General features: G+C 37.7%; 1 protein-coding gene across 3 annotated transcripts in view; it reads left to right on the forward strand.

The window, feature by feature from the left end:
• Nucleotides 1–17,727, forward strand: part of SLC44A5 (solute carrier family 44 member 5) — a 4,403,163-nt gene that overhangs the window by 3,666,979 nt on the left and 718,457 nt on the right. For all 3 annotated transcript variants that reach the window (XM_044085789.1, XM_044085788.1, XM_044085790.1), the window contains one exon: nt 8,322–8,395. In XM_044085789.1, coding sequence (XP_043941724.1) covers nt 8,322–8,395 — 74 coding nt within the window. The remainder of the gene's footprint in view (nt 1–8,321; nt 8,396–17,727) is intronic.

Genomic DNA, 17,727 nt, shown 5'->3' on the forward strand with positions numbered 1-17,727 from the left:
ATATATATATATATATATATATATATATATATATATATGTAGGTCCCCTTCAGAACATCTAAAACCCATAACACTGAATTACATAACATCTAACAGTACAAATCACATGAAAATAACATCCCCATCACATATAATGACACCAAACACACTTTTTACTACATTTCTGCAGGGGGGGCTTGATACAGTGGGGTTAGGAAATTAACTTTTTCTCACTGTAGTGCAATCTTGGAGTTGGTATATTTAATTTACGTGGTGTGTGGGGGTGCAGGGGGACTTGTTTCCCTGCAGAAATGTAGTAAAAAGTGTGTTTGGTGGTTTAGCGTTGTTATATGTGAAGGGGATGTTATTTTCTTGTGATTTGCAGTGTTAGATGTTATGAAATTCGATGTTATGGGTTTTAGATGTTCTGGTCTCAGTGTTATGAAATTAGATGTTATGGGTTTTAAATGTTTCAAAGTAGACCCATATATCTACACACACACACACACACACACACACACACACACACACACACACACACACACACACATACATACATACATATATATATATATATATATATATATATATATATATACACACACACACACATATATATATATATATATATATATACACACACACACACACACACACACACACACACACACACACACACACACACACACACACACACACACACACACACACTGAATCTTTCTGACATTCTCCCATGCACTCAAACTCCTGAAATGTGTCTTACGTGAAACAGAACAGTTTCTGTGTAGGATAAAAAGCACTTCCTGTCATGCTTCCTCGCTTGTGCAAACACTGTTGATGAACGTGTATGCAATCACTACACATACTTTTTGAGCAGTGGACTTCATTGAGCAGGCACTCTGCCACTCTGACAAATGGCAGCCATTCTCTTGTCAAGTTTGTTTGCACAGCCAGCAATATGCATACATTTAATTTCCTGGATGAATATCGACTAATCATATGTGACTGTAGCAGATAACCAGTGTTTCACAGGAACAGTACACCTGGAAGTTCACAATTCGGGTATTGATAGGAAAATTTCCTTTTTTAGATGCCGAAAAGAGCAGAATATACCACGCTGGCCCACTAAAAGAATGCACTATAAAAATATAGATGATTTAACTGTTTACATTTAATATCGCAGAGATTTTAACACTTTAAATTTAACTCTTTAAAATTGTACTCCTGTTAAAGTGCTCATGTTTGTCTTAATGAATGAAATATTTATTTATTTTACATGTATTTACTGCGAAAGTCTGACTGAGTTTTAGCCCATTTTCAGTGGAGGCCCGGGGAGAAAAGCTCCAAAACAGTTCTTATCAAGTAACTTACACAGTATGTTAGCGTTTACAATGAGACGTTTCACGAGAAATTTTAGCAAGTAATTTACATTATACATTATGGTTTACACAGAGTTTAGAAAAAATATCTGAGAACATAGTGTGATGTGCGGATCACATTCATATTTCAAAATGTAATGTGGTACCCAGATCACAATGAACACTACAGAAAGAAGTATATACATACAGTAAATCAAAATGTTATACATATTACATTTTCTACAGATGATATTACATATCCCATTAATGAAAACTTGGATATAGGTCTAAAAAAGGTAAAGAGGCAGTGTAAAGTGGAGATATTAGTGTTAGAAGAGGAGAAGTGAGGTGAGAGATACTTTACACAAGTTTTTGGGTTTATGACAGAGTGGGATTGGGGAAGGAAGGGATAGGGGTGGGGGATAGGATGAGAGGTAAGTAACTAATAGATGTTAGAGTGTATTATGTTAATCATATGTTACCAAGTTATAAGAAGAGGGTACTGTAGTTAAAGTGTAATGGGTGGTCAGAGTTTTAACGAGGACCAGAGCAAGGGCAGAGCCAGTGGCTGGTTAGGTGGTTCTTCAGGAGGTTTTTGAAGTGAGTGAGATTAGTTGTACAAATAGTAGTTTGTGGGATGCTTTTCCTGATTTTGGAGGTATTGTGTGATATAGAGCGTTTCCAGTATTATTATTAGACCTGGAGATTTGTAGTAAGAATTTATTTGTGGAGCAAAGAACACGAGAGTTGGTGTAAGGTTAGATCAGGTGTTGGAGAGCTGAGGATTTTTCTGGGTGGTGTATCACTTTGTGTGCAATGTTGAGCTGAGTGAAAGTTAGATAGTGGGGTCATTCTAACCAGTTAAGTTGCTTGAAGGCTAGGCAGTAGTGGGTCCTGTGGAGGGAGTTGGTAGCAAATGTAGCTATTTTAGTGTAGCAGATTTTGAGTCTTACTAGATTTGTTTTATTTAAGTTGGTGAAAAATTGGGGAAGCATGTAGGATGGTAGAAATCAGATGAGCTTTATCAATAGCCTGTCTTAACTATTACATTTAATTTGAAAGAGGTAAAAAGAGAAAAGCAGCACACAAGCAGGCCCAGGTGTCCACAGTACAAAAAAAATGCAAAGTCCACCAAGAAAAGCACTCGAGAAACTGAGAACATTCTTTTTTAGCGTAGTTAAAATTTAATGTTCGCTATTCGTCCCAAAGGCTTCATCAGAAATGATAAAATACACTTCCAAATCACTTTTTAACCATTCAAAAACATTTGACCAATCAGATCATCTCATTAACAAGTCAATTAAATACATAAAAACATTTAAAGGCATGCTACAAAAATATACATCCCAAAGTGTCCACACAGTTAACACAGTTTAAAACACAAGGGCATTCACCCCTATATATTCACTTTAGTAATTTTCCTATTTTTTAAGAAACATTTTATGTTCACCATATCATTCAGACCAGGGAGTAAATAAGAAGCAAGTTTAATCTGCCACTCTGCCTCTCTTTGTTCAACATAATTTCTAAAATCCCTTCCCCTAAGGTCATGCTTAACAACTTCCACTATAGAAAAAGTAAATTTCTTCCAGTTAGAACATGTCAAAAAATGCTTAAAAAGGGCATTATTGTTATTTTTTTGTTTTTATAGCATACAAGTGCTCTAATACCCATTTCCTTAGACTTCTGGTGGACATGCCAACATAAAAACCTGGGCATGTTGAACACATTGTAAGATACACTATCCCTGTTGTACTACAGCTCAATTTTCCAGGGGTGGATATAGTAAACTGTAGATGTTCCAGGAACACAAAGGGACCCTCAGAAATAAATCTGCATGCCCTGTACCCTGAACATTTAAACATACCCCCAGTTTCACCAGAAGTAAGGGTTGGCCCAAAGTTATTTTCTAACAAATGTTTAAAATTGTGATTTTTCTTGTAAACAAAATGGGGGCCTTCTCCAAGAACTTTAGATAAATCTGCATTACCTGTAACTATTTTCCATTTCTCACAAATAATCTGACAGATGTAATTACTATTCATGTCCAAACAGAACCTGGGACCTTCTGCCCCTCTATCTTTTATATGTGTGCCACTAGATGCTACATTCTGAGCTTTTTTAACAAAACCTCTTAGCAGAATAGGAGGAAAATCTGTCTGTCTTCTATGAATGACCTCTTGAGCCATATTTTCAAGTAGGTCTCCAGGGTAACCTCTTTCCAAAAATAACTCTTTTATGAGGTTAATATCCTTAAAAAAAACAGAGTCTTCCACTATCATTCGAGATGCTCGAATGAACTGTCCTCTAGGAATATTTTTTCTCATAAATTAAGGGTGGAAACTCTTGAAATGGACATAGCTATTACAAAATGTACTCTTTATGATGAATACTACTCAAAAACACATTCTTATTAATGTCCATTATCAAGTTAACATCCAAAATGGAAACCTTGTTGCCTATTTCCCCCACCACGAACTTTAAAAATGCTGTACTAGCACTTAAAAGCTACACAAACTCTTTAACATTAAAGTTGTCCTTATAAACTATAAAGAACAAATCATCTGCAAATCTTTGATAAAAGATAATTTGTTCTGAATAATCAATGTGTGGCAGTATTTCCATGTCCCACCAACCTAATACCAAATTTGCATAGGTTGGACCAACAGTGGCCCCCATAGCCACCCCTTGTAGTTGTTTATAAAATTGCTTGTTAAACAAAAAGAAGTTGTTGTCTAATAATAAATCTAACAAAGCAGTATAAGTAATAATACTGTTGTTACTTAAACTTGTATGCTTCCCCATAAACCATCTTACATAAACAACCCCAACATCTTTAGGGATGCAGGTGAATAGGGAAACAGCATCAACAGTGAACATCTGAAAGTTTTCCAAGCTAAAGTCTGAGGAAGAAAAAAAGGACCTAAGCTGATCCAAAAATTCCCAAGAATCAGCTACATAAGAAGGAAGCTGCTTAACTAGTGAATTCAACACTGAATCTAAATACAAAGAAATACAGTAAGTACAACTTCCTGAGGCAGATATAATAGGTCTGAATAGTGGTCTGAAAGGAGGTTTTTCAACACTTTTGTGAAATTTGGGAATTCCAAACATCACACCAACCGTAGGATTATCCACACATAAAAATTCAAACATTTCCCTAGTTGTTTCAGAGTACATGAACATGTCATATAAAGTGCTGTGGATACAGGCATAACTTTTAACAATTTCAAACTTCATAACTTTCCTATACTCCAATACATTTGCTAACATAATTTCCATAGCTTCTATGTAGTCAGTGAAATTCATTACGACAATAGCCCCAGCTTTATCCACCTTCATAAACTTTTAAGTCTTTCCTAGAAATAAGTTCATTCAAAGCTTTCTTTTCATTAAGGTTTAAGTTATAAAACATTTTTCTGTTTTGATTTTGCAACATACTTCTAATATCTTTTTCAGAGAAAGCCTCAAAGGCTTTTACAGTATGAACTAAACCAGGATTAAAGATGGACGGCTTTGAGAAAAAATTACAATTACTATGACCAACATCATTCAATATATATTTTAAATTTAACTTACAAGTATAGACCTTGAGTTCTGTAAGAGTTTTTGTAACATTTGCCCTCTTACTGGGCTGGAAATTGTCCTAATTTCAACAGTTTAATGTGCTCATCAGAAATGTTAAAATCAGACAAATTATAAACTGAGATAGAATTACCCAATCCAACAGCAACAGGACTTGGTTCTTGTATACTTTCAGATGAAAAAAATGTGAAGAAAGTACATTTTCACTGTTAGAACTCACAGAAAGACAGGCCGATGTCACTTCCAAACCATACTTTGCCCTCTGCTGCAGGTCTGATATCCCCTGCTCCTGCTGCATTTCCTTTTCTCTTTCCAACTAAAATCCCCTTGTAAAAAAAGAGGAAAACTTATTCATACTTGCTCCTGCACTGCTAGAAGCATGTGTTGAACCCATCGGGTGCACCATAACATCATCCTTAGAATTAGACTGCTTTGCTGAATGAGCCACATTAGTTGCAACCTTCACAGAAGCAAAATCCAATCTACTAACATCTGAAGAACCCATCTCCGGCTGTAAAGGTGGAACAGTAGTGCTAGACCCACTACCTGAATGTGCTGCTGGCTGGGCCTCCTTAATAACATTTTGTCTTGAATCTTTGCCTGGTCTAGAAGGAAGGGGAACAAAATCACCATAAACATTGCCCCCTGCATATCCTGCCAAGTCCTTGTTGATCGTTTTAGTTTTACATTGAACTCTTTAATTTGTTCATACTGTTCAATGTTTTTAATCAACAGCTCATACTCAAATCTTGAATCAGGACAGTTAATAATTATTCATCAATGGTCGTATCCATCCCTGTTAGGGAAACATGTAATTCTGCCAAAACAGTACTGTTGTTTTTAATAAGAAGCTTCAAAAACTCTTTACCAGCATTGTCAAAGAAAGTAGATAGCTCCTTAAAGAACAAACTGTCCATAGAGACTCCATTAGGTAATTTAAAAAAACGAAGACCCTTAGGTACAATAACAAACTGCTGACCGAAGAAAAACTGTAGTAAAAAGGAACAGGTGGAATCTCTCCATAAACCCTCCGGAAGCCTGTAACAAGTCACTCAAAACGTCAGAAACAAAGAAAATGTTTACTTAAGCTCAACACTAGCTTTTCGTCAGTTTGAAAAAACGCTTCAAAATTCTTTCCATTTTATACAACAGAGTTAACATTATTTTTAGCGGCAATGTTGTTATTTGCCAAAACTATATCCCTTGCAAATGGATCAAAGCTAACATTTAAAAACTTACTGGCTGTTCCGTTTGTTGAATTAGCTTGACACGGCTCCTGCCTTGAAAACAAAGCAGGATTCAGGGGAAAATTATTAGAAGAGTTAGTAGCTTTATAACTCTCTCTAATTTTAGTTGACAAAACAGTCAAAGACCTTTGCATTTCACCTACTGCCAAAATAAGTTCATCAAGTGTTTTTTCTTTGCTGGTAGGTGTAGAATGTAGTGTCAAGTCCAAATCATCATCCTCTAGTGCTCCAGCCATGTGTTGCCAATAGCAAAAACCAATAAAAAGAGAAAAGCAACACACAAACAGGCCCAGGTGTCCACAGTACAAAAACCACAAAATCCACCAAGAAAAGCACTGGAGAAACTGAGAAAGTTATTTTTTAGCATAATTAAAATTTAATGTTCTTATTCACCCCCTGGTCTAAATGATATAGTGAACATAAAATGTTTCTTAAAAAGTAGGGAAATTACTAAAGTGAATATACAGGGGCGAATGCCCTTGTTTTTTCAACTGTGTGGACACTTTGAGTTGTACATTTTTTGTAGCATGCCTTTGAATGTTTTTATGTATTTAATTGACTTATTAATGAGATGATCTGATTGGTCAAATGTTTTTTGAATGGTTTAAAAGTGATTTGGAAGTGTATTTTATCATTTCTGATGAAGTCTTTGGGACGAATAGCGAACATTAAATTTTAACTACGCTAAAAAAGAACTTTTTCCGTTTCTCCAGTGCCTTTCCTGGTGGATTTTGTGGTAATTTGAAAGAGGACTGAATTCTTCTTTCTATTCTCTTTTTAGGAGAAATACAAAAACTGACATCCAGAGTACCTAAGGAAGTTTTTAATAAATACATTGTTTACACAGCATGAAGAGTTACAAAACAAGTAATAGTCATCCATTTATAAGTACCTGTTTAGCCAATTTTATTTACAGGAGTGATGCTAAGACAGACAACAATGGTCTCTGGAGCTCACATGTAAAACTAAGCAGTCAGTCCACAGTCATGCTCTGTTCCATGTATAAATCCTCTTGCCATTATTAACAGAAACAACCCTCTCCCCATCATCTGTAGTGCAAGCTGCATTTATAATCTTCCTCAACACTGCATGTGTTTTGTGTTATGTGCTTCATTAAGTTACAATTAAGCAGTCTTTCTGGAAGACAAAAAGGTTGGACTACACTCCCATTTGCATTTGTCTGCAGCTTTCATTATAAGTTGAATGAACACATTGGTTAGGTGTACCATCCTTGACATAATAAAAAGATGTCCTCACTTCATCAGGCTATGGCAGTACCACCACCCCGTATTTTAAAAACAGAGAATATTACCAAAGGTGGTGCAGTGAAAAAGATACTCTTACTATCATTGCTGATTTACTGTTAAGGATATCATTTAACTAATAACCTTTATCAGAAAGTTTTGACTGCTACTAGAAGGCTGTGTCAAGCCATGGTAAATTACTTATCTAATGAATGCTAAGGTATGGCTTTATAATTTTGCATGTAATACAGCTTTTTCATCTCAATAATAGGAAAAGGATGTAAGTGTGAATAACGTATTCTGTGTTCAGTAGTTTACCATTTTGTATAATTTTAACAAGGTTGCCATAATGGGTAAGGTGTTTACCTCATAGGAGCAAGCTATATTCTGCTTTTCACCATTGAGAGAAATTGGCTATGCTTAAAATGGCATGCAAAGGCAGCTAGTCTATTACTTACCTCTGGACCCATGAACAACTTAATCAGTCATTGTTGTTGTTGTGTCCTTCAACTTATCCTGGTCAGGGGTCGCCACAGCGGAACTCCGGTCCGCTAATGTTTGGTAGTGGATTTTTACATGCCAAGTTACCAGCCCTGATGCACAACCTTCAGTGAAGACACGCCCATTCACGCATGCCTTCACACAGAAGAGAGAATCGAACGGGACAACGTCTTGCTGTGAGGCGACAATGCTACCGCAGCACTACTACCGCGGGAAACAACTTAATCAGTCGTAAGGTGTGTATTTCTCTGAAATTTGCTTTTGCAGTGTCTCTAAAAGCAAATGTAATTATAAGAAACAAAATGCAATAATTTCCTAAAATGCAGTCTCTTTGCACTTGAGGATTTTTGTAGTAGCACTGTAATATCTTGGTGGAACTGACAGTTTCTCTATTTTTATTATTATAGGAATTGTACAGATGTTCTGTGCTGCATCATTTTTGTTGTGGTCATACTTGGCTATATTGCTTTAGGAATCATAGGTAAGTGCAAATGCTTCTTTACTGATAGAAAAAATGTTTATTAAACTGTCTTATTTCGCGTTTGTTTTGTAAAAGTGTGTGTGAAATTTTAGAACCTCATAGGTTTAGCAAGCAACACCCACTACTGTGCCACCTGAAAGCTGTCAGAATGTTAATTTATGTATAATTCATTAACACTTACCTGAATTATAAATGATGTACATAAACTGATGAGACAAGGATTCAGTGTTGAGCAGCCAGGAAGCAAAAAACAAGCAAAGCTGGGCATTGTACCAAGTTTGTGACATGACTGAAGTGGTACATGCAGTTCTCTCACCCGCAGAAGTAGCAAAGAGCATTTATCAGTGATGAATTATGGCATGTTAAGGCCATAAACTGTGAAGAGCTTAAGACTCCCATTATGATAAAAGTAATGTTTTACTATTCTCCTGGAAAGGATGCCACATATCTGACTGTAAATGCTTGGCATTTCCCTATTTAAAAAGGAAGGATAACAGGCAAAAAAAAATGAAGTATGTATATAATATGACTTGAAGAGCACATATTCTGTGTTATGGAATATATTAACATTAAGATAAATTTCATGATTTATTAATTGATATAAAATGAAACAGTTTCATTAACATGAGCAGGACATTGATTAATGTTACATGTGCTGCCCCTATTTCTTTCTGTGGAATTGACATCACAGCTGCTATCACATTACCATCATGCCAGATGCCAGCTTATAGGCAATATTCACACTGCAAGCACACAAACTTAGATATCAACATGGAATATGTTTGAAAGATGTTATATGGTAAGCAATAGGGAGCACTATGTTTTGCCTTCTGCTGCTTTGTTAGCATTTAAAACGTGTTATACATGTATAATAATGTGCTAATGTTGATGATGTCTGACTGAATCAGGAGTTACTTTTTTATAGGTACTGTAAAGATATCTCTTTGGGTGCATGACTTTGAGAAAAGGGGGAAAGTTTTCTTTTTTTTTTTTTCATTTTAATTTTCGTTTTTTTTTTAAATAAAAAAAATGTGATCTTTTTTTTTTCTTTTGAATGATCCATTTGTTTCAAGTTTGCATGTCCCTAGATGTAAGAAAGAATACAATAAATAAATAAATCAATAAAATGTGTGTGTGTGTGTGGGGGGGGGGGGGGGGAGCTGCACTACAAAATTGATTGTTTAATATTTTGATTTTCTAATTGCCAGCACCTTAAGGTGCCCTGCTTAACTCATTCCAATGGAGCTCAGGAAGATTGCACTGTAACTTCCAATGGACGGAGCCTAAGCCTTTTGATAGAATCAAATTATGTCCTCACATTTCAAACAAATGTTCACATGTCTGGAACCATAGGGGTTATGAAAAAAGTATAAATGGCAAACCCTTCACCATAAACTATTTTATAGTGGTAGTATTCTTTAGGTTCTAGGTCTTAAACTGAATTTTCAAGTTACTTCTACTTGTTCTTTTTTAAGTCACAGTAAACACAGTAACTATTATGTTTGTAATATTTTGTAAACAATGTACAATATTTCAGCATCCACTTGAGTTACACACATATTGTCAGCAGAATTTTATTCATCTAGCTGAGAGCTTTCATATGAGGCCGAGGTGTTTTATCTGTGTTACTTGGTTGCTGAAATATTTAGAAAAATGTGATCCTAACACCCTAATAATGGGCGATGTCAACTACCCCACCATTAACTGGGAAAACTACTCATGTACCAACTCTTTTGCTCAACATTTTCTGGAATTCATAAATTCCAACGCCTTGGATCAACTTATTCACACCCCCACCAGGGGCAGTAATATCCTAGACCTGGTCATTACCAATATGGGCAACCGGTTTTCCACACCAGAGGTCAATTCCTCATTGGTCAGATCCGACCACAAGCTAATCACCCTAGACATCCACATCCCACCCCCACCCCCAATTAGGGAAACTACCGTAAAAAACTTCTCCAGAGCCAACTTCACATTTCTTAAGACAGAAGTGGCAAACTTAATGACACCCATGCAGACGGACAATAGAGTTACGACTGCTGGATCCTACACAAATGCACTTTATAAGCACTTACACGAGTGCATGGATCATGCTATCCCTAATAGAACCAAGATGCTATCCTCCAAAAAAAGGAAGCCGATCTGGTGGTCCTCTGCCATAAACAATCTCTACAACAGAAGAAAGAAACTGTTGCAAAAAAGAGTAAAATCCCTTGACTGGAGGAACGCCCTGGTCAACCTCAGTAAGAAGCTGAGATCCCTCATAAAATCCTCCAAAGCTGTTTACGAAAACAAAATTGCCACTGACTCTAAAGACAACCACAAAGCATTCTATAGCTATGTCAAGAATCTCAATGGCAACACTCAGATCTGCTCTGAGTTACAGCACAATGGCATTAAATATACAGAACCAACTGATATTGCCAACATCCTGGCAGATAGGTTCAGTGCTAACTTTACCCCTCTCTCACCCCCTAGAGGGCCCATCTCTATACTGGAAGAATGCAAAGTTCCTGTAATCACGGCTGCACAGGTAAAAAACACACTGTCCAAAGCCAAGAACACAGCATCCATGGGACCTGACAATATCCCAGGCTGCGTTCTACACGAACTACAGAATGAACTGGCACCCTACCTAAGTACCATGTTCAGTCATAGCCTCACCTCAGGCTTTGTGCCTACTGAATGGCACACCACAACAGGAAAGCCACGATGGACGCCAGGAACTACCGCCCTATTAGCCTGACGAACCTGGTCTGCAAGGCCATGGAATGTATCATCATGGAACTCATAAACAAAGACATTGGCAATATCCAAACTCTAGACCCTACCCAGTTCGGATTTGTAAAAGGCAGATCATGGCTCCTAAACCTGACTGATTTCTTTAAAGCAGTCACCAAAGCCATAGATGAGGATAAGGTGGTTCACTCAGCTTATCTAGATCTCGCCAAGGCTTTCGACACCATCCCCCACTCTGTAATTATAGATAAGCTCACTAAACTAGGTATAAATCCCTATGTCCAAGATGGGTTGCCAACTGGCTCAAGGACAGAACCCACATTGTGAAAGTAGCAGACTCCAAATCCAACTTTAGACCAGTGACAAGTGGAGTACCACAGGGTTCAGTCCTGGGTCCTCTCCTGTTTGGTATCTACTTCTCTGAAGTACAGGCTAACACAGAAGGTCTTTGGCTAACACAGTTTGCAGATGACTGCAAACTAGGAGCCATAATCAAAACTCCTAACGATGTGAACATACTACAAAAGAGCCTCACTGAGACAAATGCCTGATGTCAAAGCCATGGCCTGAAGCTCAATGCCAAAAAGTGTATTGTCATTGTCAAAGGAAAAATATACTTTAAAAATGATCAAAACACGGTAGGTTCAGGTTAAGGCACTTTAATCTTGCAGCAAAGAGACAAAAACGTGCTAATACAGAGTTTGTCTAACTAGAAACAGGAAATGCTTACATTTTTATACTCTTTTTAATAAGACATTGCGTACCAAGCTGACGTAGTGAATCACAAGTTTTGTCATCATCATTTACTAATAATTGCTTTCATAAAATTCTGCTGATTTATCAATTTTTTGTGAGAAATTTCCTAAGGAAAACAAAGTGGCCTTGGCTACCACCGGTTAGATACATGCAATGTTACCATTCAAGGTACTATGGCTAATTCAAGCACAAGGCAAGCAGTTCATTTCTCTAACAATCCTTTGTCTACACTATCTCTAAACTTCTGCAGCTGCACATATGTTCTCATACTTTGAACAGAGCTGATTGTTTAAGATCATTACATTTACAGGATATAGCATTGTTCATTCATTCTTTCCTGACCTAGCAGATAACCACCTGCTTCTCAAGTACATTTCCAAAAGGCATAAACACGAATATTGCTGTGCTAGCAATTACTAGGTCAGAGGGCATCTTGCAAGTTTCAGAAAGCATACTGCAGTTTCAAAAAGCATCTTTTCAGTCTCATATGAAACTCAACTATATATAAAACAGTGCATATAAAATAGAATGAAAAACGTGTTAACTTATTTGGTTTCTAATTAGCATTAAGCATACACACATTAATACATATTTTTCTGACATTTCCCCCCTGTTAATACTTTTTAATTCTATTTTCAAAAAGAATAAACAGTTTGCTTCTTCTCCTAACCTCTTCCATTCAGGATTTGCAGTTAAGAAAGTCATTTGGTTTAAAACTTTATGAAAGTGTTTCACATTCTAGCAGTTCTTCAGATTCAGTACTTTGATACATAGTCTCAGAAACTGATATATCTATAAACTCTTTGATTAATTTTTTCATGCAGGGGATTCCACAACAAACACAAGCTCCTATCAGGAGCAAACCCACACAAATGGCAATCAAGATGTTCATTAAGATGGAACCCCACCCCCCCAAACAAATTCTGGAAAAAGTCCGTCAGAGGGTTTGGGCCTGGCTTGGTTATGGCTGACACTTGCTGTATCACCTCAAGGTGGTCATTAATTTCGTGCTGATGATCTGGTATATACACACAGCACTCTTCTTTGATTAAAGCACACGTACCATCCCTCGCCGTTAGGGTGAAGTCAAGAGCCATTTGGTTCTGGAGCACTACAGTTCTCATAGCATTCAGTTCATCAGTTATCAGTTCAAGAGCAGAGAAAGTTGCATTACTCATTACCTCGAGAAGTTTAGACAGTTTTCGCAGCTCCCAAATCGATTTAACTGCGCCATATGCAGGTAATATGCCTGCTCATGATATGACAGCATCACTCAAGTCCATGTGCGTCAGTTTGGTACCCACAGTATGATGGTCTTTCCAGCCCGCCTCGATCTGTCCCACTGGATTTTCAAGCTTTTTAACAGCTTTCTTGGCCACATCTTGGGTATTTTGAATATTTCTCTGAGGCAAGACTGCAGTGTGTCATATGGCCGGGTCCAGGTACCCCAAAAAACAACTGCCGGACCAGTTCTCAGGTAACCATTTATATGCTTTTTTACCACACACAAAATAACAATCCTCTACCTTAGTAGTTACTTTGTTACGAAATGACTGCCCTGCATGAACCATTTTCCTATCTATTACAGATAACTGTTTAAAAAGTACAGGATTACATTCCACTTGGTCAATAGTCTTATGCATGGATTTAAGAAATGAGTCATAATTTGAACTACAAGTTCCACCCATGTTGTTTGCTTTAGTATAACATTTATAATGTACAGTCACATTACACTTGCTCCAACCCATTTCAATTGTGTCATTCTTATAAAAACATACAATTCCCTTTTGTGTCACAGGCAAATACAGTGCTACCTTATCATATGCTTTAATAGATACTGTGTCATAAACCAGATTTTCCCAGGTCTCATTGATCCCTAGGGGGATAGCAGTCATTAATAACCCCCCGTATGCTGTTGGTATGGCTGTGCAGATCCAGCAGTTTGAAACATTAAAAGTCTCAGCATACACACGTGTAATTGCCTGATAAGTGTTAAAGTTCGGGTGCCAGTCTATGTTCGGTTCATCACATTTAATCAGTTCAACTTTTGTGGCAGGAAAAAGGAAAGGCCACAACAAAAAGAACAATGTTATCAGTATAGCTACCAGAATAATCATGCATGTTTTCTGAGGTTGTTCAGTGTCTCTATTTGCTCTATACCTGGTCATTTTGTTCTCGTTGTACAACAGTAACAAGGTTTTTGTCCAGTTCAAAGTTCTTAACCAGTTTACAATGTGTCAAATGAATTCAGGATGCTCGCTCTGCGATCTTGACTGCAGTGGGTGTCGACAATAGTACCTGGTATGGCCCTTCCCACTTCGGAGAACTCCAGTTTTTTCTCTTCACTGTCTTCACCCAGACCCAGGTGCCTGGGGCTACTGCTGCTTCCGATGGTCTCGTTTGCTATTTATCTGAAACAGAATTTAACTGCAAAAGTTTGTTATTCAAAAATCGCTTCATATACCCTGCAAGTGAACTGTCAGCCTCCTGCTCTGCAGACATGAGAGGTTTCCGTTGAGGTGTATAATATGCCCTCCCAAACAGAACTTCAAAAGGAGTTAACCCTTTTGCATTTGGAACAGTTTTCATGCTCAACAGTGCCAGAGGTAAACAGTGCACCCAGTTCTTTTGTGTCTCACTAATCAATTTTCTAAGTTTATTCTTCAACACCCCCATTATGCCTCTCTACTAATCCTGCAGATTGGGGGTGGTATGCACAATGGTTTTTCAACGATATCCCGAAATAGCGACTAATTTGTTGTATAGTTTGATTTACAAAGTGTGTGCCATTGTCACTATAAATCTTTTCCGGTATGCCAAATCTAGGAATAATTTCTTTAACAAGGACTTTTGCAACAGTAGTTACATCTGGATTTTTAGTTGGAAAAGCTTCCACCCACTTGGAAAACATATCTATAATGACAAGGCAGTACTTCTTATTTTCGCATTTGTTCAGTTCTATAAAATCCACACAAATAGTATGAAATGGATACGGTGGTATAGGGAAACTCCCTTTCTTAGGTTTCAATGCCCCTTGTGCATGATGCTTGTTACAAACATGGCATGCTGCACAAAAATTTTTTGTGTAATTAGTAAATCCATACGTTGTAAACATTCGATTCACTAACTGTACCATCCCCCTGTTGAGACATGGCTCTGCCCATGGCTCAACAAAGCTGAATATCTAAACAAGTTAGATGGTAAGATTGTTTTTTTTTTTTTTTTTGGAGATATACAGCCCCGTTTCAAGGATTGCTCTTCGTTTTATCCACTTTTGTTTTTCTACATTTGTAATAAGTGACTGCATTGTTTTTAACATTTTTAAATCTAAAATCTCAGATGGTTGTAATTCCTCACTCAAAAGAAAAACGTCTGAAGCTGAAGCTGCTTGTTTTGCAGCTGTATCAGCCCTCGCATTACCTTTTGAAATGTTATCCTGTTGCTTGGTATGAGCTACGCATTTGCAAATAGCTACTTTCTGAGGTAACTGAATAGAGTCTAACAGATCTAAAATAAATTGCGCATGGTTAATTGGTTTACCAGTAGATGTTATCATTTTTCTATTTTTCCACTGCTGCGCAAAAACATGTACAGTAGAAAAAGCATACTGACTGTCAGTAAAAATTTTTACTTTTTTACCTTTTGCTAAGGTACATGCCCTCTTCAAGGCAATCAATTCTGCTGCTTGAGCAGATAAGTTGTGTGGTAAAGACTTCACTTCTAAAATTTCAATATCAGAAACTACTGCATACCCCACTAGATTCTGTCCTGTAGGTCCCCTTCTGCACGAGCCGTCCACATAGTATGTCACCTCGGCATCATCCAAGGGAACATCTGTAAGGTCTTTTCTAGGTAGTGTCTTTTGCTCAGTCTCTTGCAGGCAGCAGTGTGGTTTGCCATCTGCAGGGGTTGGGAGCAAGGTTGACGGGTTCAAAGTTGTGCATTGTTCAATTGTCATATGAGGTTGGCTCAACAGTATAGTCATACAGGAAAGATGTCTAGCAGGAGAAAGATATGCTACTTTTTCTTGCAGTAAAATAATCGCGACTGTATGAGGCACTCTCAGTGTGAGAGGGTGGAACAATACTACTGAGGCTGAAGCCTGCACTGCTATTGCAGCTGCGACTACTGCTTGTACACAGTGGGGCAAGGATCGCACCACTGGGTCTAACTGTGATGAATAGTAAGCTATGGGGCGTTGTTTGTCCCCATGCTGTTGTGTTAACACTGATGTCATATAACCTTGCTTACAGTCTACAGTTTGGAAAAATCGCTTATGATAGTTTGGTAATCCTAAAACTAAGGAAGAAGGTATCAGTTGTTTCAGTTTGCAGAAAGCTGTTTCTGCTTTTGGTGTCCACTGTAATAAATCCTGTGCTGCCATCGGCTTTTTGAATATCAAATTAGTCAGCGGAGCAGACTCCAAAGCATAGTTTGGTATCCAACTCCAACAAAAGTTAGTAGTTCCCAGGAAGGACATCATTTCCTTCTTGGTAGCTGGTCTAGGTGCTTGTAATATCGCTGTTTTTCTGTCTTCATCTAATATTCTGCCTTCTTTGGATATTACATATCCCAGGTATTTAACCTATTTTTTCCAAAGTTGCAGTTTGTTTTTGTATACCTTGTGTCCTTGAGTAGCTAAAAATTGTAATAATGCTATGGTATCCTCTCTGCATTCTTGCTGGGTGGGGGCTGCCAGCAGAATGTTGTCTACATAAAGTAAAATCTGACTACCTTTCGGTGGGATAAATCCCGCCAGGTTACTTGCCATTTCTTGTGCGAATATCGTTGGACTTTCACAATATCCCTGTGGTAGTCTCGTATATGTATACCGTTTCCCCTGAAATGTAAATGCAAACCACTGTTGGCTGTCTGGGTGTATCAGTATCGAGAAAAATGCATTGCTAATATCTACCACAGAAAAATACTTTTGTCGAAGTTTCAAATCATTCAATAAATTGTGTGGATCTGGCACCGTTGGTGCCCTGGGTATAACTGCGTCATTCACAGCTTGTAAATCTTGGACCATACGCCATTCCCCATTTACTTTCCTAACAGGAAATAAGGGTGTATTACATGGTGAATTAGGAGATTCTATTAAGACCCCTTCCTTAAGTAAAGCTGCTATTATAGGTTTGATTCCTATTTCTACATCCTTTCTTAAGGGATACTGTCTTTTTTGTGGTCTAAATGCTGATTTTGGCATAATAGTAAATGGTCCTGTTGTACGAAAAAGTCCTACATCTGATTTCCCTGTTGACCAGAGAGTCTCTGGTATGTCTCGTAAGGCTTTTTCCTTTTCCTCTAGTAAGACTACTACTCAGCTATCCTCACTTGCTTGTGAGTGCACAGCTGGGTGTGTCTGTGTTATCCAATTCAATTTCGGCTTCTGTACTCCTTGTTCAGAGAGTTCTAACTCTGTCTGTTTTTCACACCTTGTGACTTTTTCTCCTAGGTCTGCCCACTTCAAATTTCTATCTTTAGTTAAGCTTACATGTGGTAATCGATTAGATTTGTAAAGTACTAAGAATTCCTGGGGCAATGAACAGCTTACTACACTGTTTCCTTCTGTGTCCCAGTACAAATTTCGTAATACTAACCTATTAGCATGGTTTCTAAACAGTTCTTGCTCATATTTTTTATCAGGTCCTGGTCTGTTACAGTAATATAGAGTACAATGCAACAAATGCTGTTTATCAGTGTCAAGGGAGGGGGATTTACTGATGGCTGCGTTCATCAGTTCTTCGGTTACTGCCCCTGGACCAGTCGCAACTAAGTCCTGGCTGTACCAATAAAATGTTTCACCCTCCGGTCGCATTACAAAAGTATCCATT

The sequence above is a fragment of the Protopterus annectens genome, chromosome 10.part0 (genome assembly GCF_019279795.1).
Source record: "Protopterus annectens isolate FY-2018-M chromosome 10.part0, PAN1.0, whole genome shotgun sequence".
In the NCBI taxonomy this organism is placed as follows: domain Eukaryota; kingdom Metazoa; phylum Chordata; order Ceratodontiformes; family Protopteridae; genus Protopterus; species Protopterus annectens.